Source organism: Silene latifolia, chromosome 11, assembly GCF_048544455.1.
Source record: "Silene latifolia isolate original U9 population chromosome 11, ASM4854445v1, whole genome shotgun sequence".
NCBI classification, from domain to species: Eukaryota; Viridiplantae; Streptophyta; class Magnoliopsida; order Caryophyllales; family Caryophyllaceae; genus Silene; species Silene latifolia.
The window spans coordinates 81,871,939-81,880,884 of NC_133536.1; the positions used below are offsets into that span (position 1 = coordinate 81,871,939).

At 39.3% G+C, this 8,946-nt stretch overlaps 1 protein-coding gene across 1 annotated transcript; it reads right to left on the reverse strand.

Annotated features, from left to right (window-relative positions):
- Positions 1-829: 829 nt before the first annotated feature.
- LOC141613593 (uncharacterized) lies at positions 830-1,561 on the reverse strand. Its single transcript, XM_074432336.1, has one exon. The coding sequence runs from the start codon at positions 1,559-1,561 to the stop codon at positions 830-832; it is 732 nt and encodes a 243-aa protein (XP_074288437.1).
- Positions 1,562-8,946: the final 7,385 nt, after the last annotated feature.

The window sequence follows — 8,946 nt, forward strand, 5'->3', positions numbered from 1 at the left end:
TCTTTTCCACTATAACTTTCTTTCTTTCCCTTTTATCTTTTATTTAATTAATGTTTATTGATCTTCTACCCTTTATTCTTGTTCTTTATTTAATTATGTCTAGCTAATTTCTCTGCTAGGATTAGGTGATTCGATGGACTATCGTTAATTGCTAATTAGGTTTACGGATTTGTCGTAGCTGTTTTAGCCTATGTTGTTAATCACTGCTATAATTGTATCCTGCTAGTTGAATCGATGCAATTAGCCTTTTAATTTTGGTAAGCCTTGACCTAGACTGGAAGGTTGGAAGGGGTAAGACCCGCAGTGAACAATAGAATACTTTAGTGAGGGCGGCATCTAAGCTAGTAGTATTTTAGGGCGAATTGAGACCGGAAGGAGATATTCGTTGCCCCTTAGACCGACACATGCGACCAATCTGTGCCCTTAACTGCAATTGACTGACGTTCATCGATGACCCGACATCCTAGTTCCCTTTTTATTGTTAATTTCTCTTGTCTTTATCCCTCTTGCCTTAGTCTCTTTAGTTTAGTTAAAACAACCAAAACCCCCACACTGTGACATTAGACAGACCGAGTAGACAAGTGAATAGTGACCGCCTCCCTGTGAAGCTCGACCCTACTTAGCGCTGACTTCTGTTAGTAGTATCTAGGTATTTTATTTTTGGTACTGAAACGACGGTATCAATACCCAAGTGCCTTTTTGTTAGTTCTAACGACACTTAAAAGTTTTTATTTTTGGTCCACTTGTAGGTTAGCATTGATAATCACAGGAAAGGTCTTTGCATCATCAAGAAAAGCATATTCAAGGAAGGGCGGCAAGGGTTTAAGGTCTACGTTTGGATGATTCTTACCCTATCTTCAAAAGAAAGCGGTGGTAGAGCTTCATAGTCTTCTTCTTTATCTTCCCCCAAGTGTTCATCCCTCGTTTCTTCAATCACTTCTTCAAGAATGTCAACCGAATAAGCACTCTCAAACATTGGCTTAGACATAGCCCCCATGAGAGAAAATTTAACCACATTTCTTCCCATATTGAAGGAAAACTTTCCATTCTTCACATCAATCATTACCTCTCCGGCTGCCATGAACGGTCTACCAAGAATAATTGGAGTTTGTTGGTCTTCCGGAATATCTAATACCACAAAGTCCGGCGGTATATAGAAATTCCCCACTTTTACCATAACATCTTCAAGAACTCCCTTAGGATATTGTACCGATCGATCGGCGAGTTGCAATGTCATAGAAGTGAAAACCATGTCTTGGAGGAGACCAAGCTTCTTGGTAATGGGAAGAGGTAGGATGCTAACACTTGCACCCAAATCGCATAAAGCTCTTTCAATGATCGGATTGCCTACCATACACGGGATTGAGAAGCTACCCGGGTCTTGTAATTTCTTAGACTTGTGATTAAGCAACACCGCACTACATTCTTTCGTTAAGGTAACTAATCCATCTCCTCCGATTCCTCTTTTCTTTGTCAACACACCTTTAAGAAATTTTGTGTAGAGTGGCATTTGTGTCACTACCTCGGTGAAAGGCAATGAAACTTCAAGTTTCTTCAACATTTCCAAGAACTTAGAGAATTAGTTCTTCTCCTTCATTACTCTACCTCTATTAGGAAAAGGCACTGGAGGGACATGAGTCTTGTTAGGAGGTGAAGCTTGCTTGGTGTCGTCAATCTTCTTGGGTGCTTTTTCTTTCTCTTCATTACCCACTTTGTCAACCTCAATTTCTTCCAAGACAAAGTTTTCATCATCCATAGATTGATCACTTACCTTCCCTTTCTTGGAGTTCTCACCTATACTTGTCCTTGCATTGGTAGAAATTGTGATCCCCTTGGAGGGTTAGAGGCTCCTTGGTTAGAGTTGGTCATGTAAGAATCAGGGGTTCTTTGGTGTGCTTGAACATTAGAAATGTCGGACCTTAGAAGATTGAATTGTTGCTCCGCATTGGCTTCTATTTCTAATGCCTTAGACTCCATGTTTTCAACATTTGTTCAATAGAGGCGTTCGGGTTTGGTGGTTCAATGAGAGGGGGTGGTTGCTTTTGGGGTTGGTAATTTTGGTTTTCTTAGAAAATTTGGTTTCCTTGGAAGTTGCCTTAGAAATTTTGATTGTCAGTCTGGTTGTTGTTCCTTAGGGGTGGAGGTACATAAGGTTGGTTGTTGTATTGTGTAAATCTCCGGAAATAAGAACCTTGTCCTTGGTATTGGTTGTATTTCCTTGAATGATCCGTCTTTGGTGGTGGTTGGTATGGAGGTTGTTGATATTTAGGGTCCAAAGGTTGGCCCTCATATGAAAGTCTCAGATCTTGATTCGGGAAAGCACGGTAAAACATCTTTTGACATTGATATTGGTCCCTTGGTTGTTGGCCTTGCACAAGAAAACATTCTTGTGGGTATTGATGATCTTGTTGATGTGGGATTTTATTTGTATGCATCCCTTTAAATTTAAGGAGTATAACGAATTATAATGATGATAACTAGTCATAAAATGAATTGCATAAACAAAATCGTAAAGGATTAAGAAATAACCTTCGGTCCTAGCTTTTATGGCCTATGAACAATATCGCAATGATATTCTCCTATCAGTTGCACCCAAGACGATATGAGAAATGCCCTTTGATTTTGCTAGAATCGATCCAAAAATTAACTGATTAATTTTAGGTTTTTTGTGTGTTTTTTTTCTGATGAGATGGAGGCAAGAATGGGTAGAAAAATTAGGGTAAAAATTCTATCCCTCATCACCCTATCAAACCGAGTATATAGATGATTAGGGTAGATTTTCTTGTTTTATTTTTCGGCCCATAACCACCGAAATAATAAGGATCAAAATCCTTATTTTCGGTTATTCCAAAAATGTATAAAATGTGTAAATTGTCATCTAGTGAGGATCGAACCCATGACCTCTTGGTTTGAGTGCCCTCACTATTACCACTATGACACATTCATCTTGTTGATATTAAATATAACCGATTACATTTAATTACGAATTAACAGATTAATTCGTCCAAGCTAACATTACATACATTTAATTAAATATAACTTATTATATTCAATTTACGAATTTGATTAATTGTCTCAACTAATATTATTTAATCTTCATTAAATAATTGTCTTATCAACACATTGACTAACTGTTTAGTCATATAAGGAATCAATGTGATTATATTTCTATAACCACATCTCTCAAACACATCCTTTAGGTGTGACCTTTAGGGACCAGTTGATCACCGCCATCTGTATGATAATAACGTCAAACATTCTAGCAAGCCAACCGTTATTAGGTAATCGTTAATCAACTGATTAAAATACGAAGTATACCCTTGTGAACCTTTAAGAGATTTATAAATGCTATCACACTAATTTGTGGAGGACACAAGCTCCAACAAACTCCCACTTGTCCTCACAAGTGTATGTGCGATAACCGATTCTCATATCCTAAAATTTCTCCCACTCAATGTAAAACAATTTGCAAATCCGGATTCACAAAGGTCGTATTTTACAATTGATCTGTATCAAGAGTGGTTTCCCCGAATAGAGAGTAACTTAACTGATAAACGAATCATCATTCGAGCATGGCCATGCATTTCAGTTACAACTCCTCGAGTGGCCCTGAGAAATAACTATACCTGATAAGGGTTGGATATTTTCCTCAACTCGAATCCTGCAGATGTAAGCACAGTATGAAATGACCCAGAAAAAATCTACTTAGCTTCCCGTTACGGCAGACCGTGAGAAAGAAACCAAAGTCACCCAAAAACTGCCTTAATCTCAAGAGACAGTCGACAGTCAAAAGAATCGACTCTAGGAACACAATGGATGTCCTATCCACGACCTGGCACCGAATGTTTTTAAACATTTAGGACTCCATTACGTTGTCACAAAAATTTATCCTACGAGTTATCATTATAATCTCGCATATATGATCGATTAGTCAACCGTTTGACTTATGGCTCGTTGAACCCACCATCAATCGACTGCACAATATAATAGCCAGAGTTATCAGCTCATTTAGGCGATTACGGACCAAAACAAATATAATGTAATTCAGTTCACTTTGTGGCGTTCAATGTTGTCAGTACAATCCACATGAAAAACAAAATATTATAAAACCGATGAAGTTATAAGTAGTATATGAAAAAGATAACGTATCGAATTCATAATCAACTACTATAACTCAGGTACACGTTTAATTCTCATGGAAATAACGTGCCCTCCATGCTTATCATATTTCAATGGATCAGTAGTAGAATCTGATACAACTTCCTATTTGGAACTATTCCAGCTGACCGCAGTACCATTAAGAGTAAAAACGAATCTAGACTGAGATTTCTAATCATCTCGATCAGTTCGGAAGCTAGCATCTGCGTAACCGATTGCGCATAGCTTAGTGTCTCCTCCATAAGTCAATACCCAATCCTTAGTCCTCCGTAGGTACATGGATTCTTTTTGGTACCGACTCGTTATACTCAATGCATATGACACGTTTGGACGTGTGTATATCATGGCATACATGATTGATCCTATAGCTGATGCATAAGGAACACGACTCATGCGCTCAATCCCTTCAGGCGTCGTGGGTGACTGAGACTTGCTCAACTGCATCCCAGACGTCATTGGAAGGTTCCCCTTCTTGGAGTTGGTCATGCTGAACCTCTCAAGAATCTTATCCGAATAAGACTCCTGACTAAGTGATAACGTCCGTCGTGATCTATCTCAGTAGATACGGATTCCCAAAATACGTTGTGCCTCACCCAGATCTTTCATCTGGAAATGGTTCTTCAACCATCCTTTACCGAAGATAAGAGAGGAATGTCATTCCCAATCAAGAGTATGTCATCGACATACAATATCAAGAATACAATCTTACTCCCACTCGACTTGATATATAAGCATGGTTCCTCGACCGATCGAGTGAAACCATACTCTTTTATCACCTGGTCGAAACGATGATTCCAACTCCGAGAAGCTTGCTTAGGTTCATAAATGGAACGCTTAAGCTTGCATACTTTCTTAGGATGTTGAGGATCTATGAAACCTTCGGGTTGCACCATGTACAACTCTTCCTCCAAATAACCGTTTAAGAAGGCGGTTTTCACATCCATTTGCCAAATTTCATAGTCATGAAATGCAGTCATGAAATGCGGCAATCGCTAAGATTATCCGAATGGAACGTAGCATAACTACAGGTGCAAAAATTTCATCATAATGCAATCCGTGCACTTGAGTGAAACCTTTTGCCACAAGTCGTGCCTTATAGGTATCTGGTTGCGCGTCTACAGAATGCTTTATCTTGTAAAGCCATTTGCACTGTAGAGGTTTTACCTTATTAGGTAAATTAACTAGATCCCATACGTTATTCTCATACATGGAGTCCATCTCGGATTGCATGGCTTCGAGCTATAGCTTTGAGTCGGAACTGGTCATGGCACCTTTATAGGTAGCGGGTTCATTACTCTCTAGGAGTAAAACATCATTCTCCTCGACCATACCAATGTATCTGTCCGGAGGATGAGAGACTCTACCCGACCTCCTAGGTTCCTCAGGAATATTAATCGTATCATCAGTTGAAGGAACAACTTCCTCTATCTGTTCCTCGGTTGTTGGTTCTGGAATCTCTGACAGCACGAAGGTTCTATTACTCGTCTTGTTCTCGAGAAATGCTTTCTCTAAGAACGTCGCACTAGCCGCAACAAAAACTCGATGTTCGGTAGGCGAATAGAAGTAATGACCAAATGTTCCTTTTGGATAACCTATAAAGTATGTCTTGACCGATCGTGGCCGAGCTTATTCTCGTGTCTCCACTTGACATAAGCCTCGCAGCCCCAAACCCGAATAAAGGACAAGTTAGGTACCGTTCCCTTCCACATTTCATATGGAGTCTTGTCGACAGCTTTAGTCGGACTTCGTTTAAGTATAAGAGCAGCTGACAAAAGAGCAAAATCCCATAATGAATCAGGCACTACCGTGTGACTCATCATGGATCGAACCATATCAAGTAATGTTCGATTTCTCCGTTCGGACACACCGTTTAACTGAAGGTGTTCCAGGTGGAGTTAACTGTAGAACGATTCCACAGTCTTTAAGGTGTTGATCAAACTCATTTGAAAGATATTCGCCACCCCGATCTGAACGGAGTGCTTTAACCTTTCTACCCAGTTGGTTCTCAACCCTGTTCTGGTATTCCTTGAATTTCTCAAAGGACTCACTTTTATGCTTCATTAAGTAGACATATCCGTATCTACTCAAATCGTCCGTGAAAGTGATAAAATATCTATAGCCATCTCTAGCGGTAATTGACATAGGTCCACAAACATCAGTATGTATGAGTCCTAATAGGTCACTAGCGCGCATTCCAACACCTTTGAAGGAAATTAGAGTCATTTTGCCAATGAGACATGATTCACACGTGCCATATGTAGAAAATTCGAATGCGGGAATAGTCCCATTATCGACGAGTTTCTTCACGTTTCTCATTTATGTGTCCCATTCGACAATGCCATAGATAGGTTTGATCTTTGTCACCAACCTTTAATTTCTTATTATTCACGTGTAATACTTCCGTGGTTTGATCTAAGATGTAAATTCCATTCATGGAAACTGCTTTGCCATAAATCATTTTATTGAAAGAGAAAATACAGCTATTATCCTTTATTGAAAATGCAAAACCGTCTTTAGCAAGTACGGAAACTGAAATAATGTTCTTAGACAAACTGGGTACATATGTGATTATTTAAAAATAACTCAAAACCACTAGGGAGTTGGATTACATATGTTCCCTTCGAGACAAGAACAACTCGTGCTCCATTTCCCGACTCGCAGTCCACATCACCTTTTTCGAGAGGTATGATGTTCTTTAGGCCCTGCAAATGATTACACAGATGAGAACCACAACCGGTATCAAGTACCCAAGTTCCGAAACTTGCATGGTTAATCTCAATCATATGAATATAAGACGACATACCAACAGGAACGACGCGGCCTGCTTTGATGTCCTCACGGTAGACGGGACAGTTCCTCCTCCAATGTCCAGTCTTGTGACAATGGTGGCGCTCTATGTCACCGCCCTTGCTCTTTGCCTTGCCCTGTGAGCCACTAGTCTCACCAGGCCCACTCTTACCGTTTCCTGGCTTTTTAAACTTTGGCTTACCTACAGCTAGGTCGCCATGAGCCTTGCCCTTACCTTTACCCTTGTTGGAAATCGTGAGAACATCCTGCTTCATGCTCCCACTCAATTTCATATCCTTCTCGGTCTGTACGAGAAGGGAGTGTAGCTCATGAGGACTCTTTTTCAAGTCATTCATGTAGTAGTTCGCCCTGAAAAGGGCAAAACCATCATGAAGAGAATGAAGCATTCGGTCAATGACAATGCTCTCACTGATTTTACAATTGAGTGCCTCCAGCTTCTCGACATTCTCAATCATGTGAAGAATGTGTGGGCTAACCGGTTGGCCCTTCTGGAGCTTCGCATCAAAGAAGCGACAGGTATGCGCATAAGTAACGATTCTCGGTGCTTTTGAGAACTCGTTAGTGAGCGTGGTGAAAATCTTGTTTGCACCTTGGGCTATGAAGCGTCTCTGCAAATTGGTTTCCATTGCAAAGATGAGTACGTTCTTTATCGCACCCGCTTCCATAACGAAATCACTATAAGCAAGTGACTCGTTAACTCCCGCATTGGGGCCTGGGTTTACCGGTATTGGCTCAGTTAAGTACTTGAGTTTACCGTCAGCAATGGCAGCATTCCGTAGTGCTGCCTCCCAGTCCGCAAAGTTGGACCCGTCATTTTTCAGAAGTGTGAACTGATTCATTTGGTCCATAAAAACTTTAAGCCAGGACGCGCGATCAAGTGTGGCACTAGGCATTGGGATTTTGTTATTTCCAGCCATTTTGTTGTAACAGTATTATCAAAATAAACGTGTTCTACACTGCGAGAAGAAGAATAAAATAATAAGCATGTGCATCGTTTATATTTTTAAGTCTAATGAACTATTGTCATAACGCGAAGACTCAAAACATTTATACAATTGACCTCCCTCAAGAATTATATAAATGATCCCAAGACTCAATTATCTGCAAATTGATAAGCTAACCTTTTAGCTAATTCTACCGTTAGAATTCTTGGTCGATAAATTTCTGTAAATTCTATCTTTAGTCCATCATAATCACGAGAAACTCTTCGGACTATGATGTTGAGGTAAACTAAGTCAACACAACTACTTACCCAACGTAGAAGGGGTCATATTATGCCTACCGACGAAGAAGGAATTCATAGTTGTTTGCCCTTATAAAGACTAATCTCAATTTCCGTTTTAGAGGAAGATCCCATCAACTTTATTTTAATTCATTTTAAGTGAACTAATATCTAGCATGCGTGAATGAATAAACTAAGGTGATGGCTTAAAAACATGTGACATCTGTATGTCTATGAAAACTAACATACAACCTATAAGTGTCAATTTTCATGCATTTTAGTAGTAGGTGGTTTGGTTTTAGGCGGAATATGATGCATAAACTATCATGTGAATGAAAAGCAATAGGAATGAAAAACGTAAAAGCAATAATAAAGTCCTAGTGTGCCCTATCCTATCAAAATGAACATTAAATACAAGTTTGGAATCCATCCTTGGACCCGAGAAGCTTGTCTTGATGTTCCATCTTGATTCATGTAGCGGGAGTGAGCTCCAATCTCCATCTTTAGTCTTCTTTGAAAATTACAATAAATAAATTTACATAATAAACCTATTTATTACATTCTAATTTCAAAACCCAAAACTAAAAGAAAAATAAAGGAGATTCGAGATCTCATAATTACATAAAAATTATGTTTCCTTCATTACGAAAACATAATTAACTAAGGCCACACTAAGTATTACAAATTACAACCGATTGCAAAAAATACGTAAATAAATTCATTCAACGATTCATTCAACAAAAGAAAAGCATCAACTA

Coding starts and splice junctions, on each gene's coding strand:
- LOC141613593 (XM_074432336.1), bottom strand. CDS start 1,561: ATGTTGAAGAAACTTGAAGTTTCATTGCCTTTCACCGAGGTAGTGACA.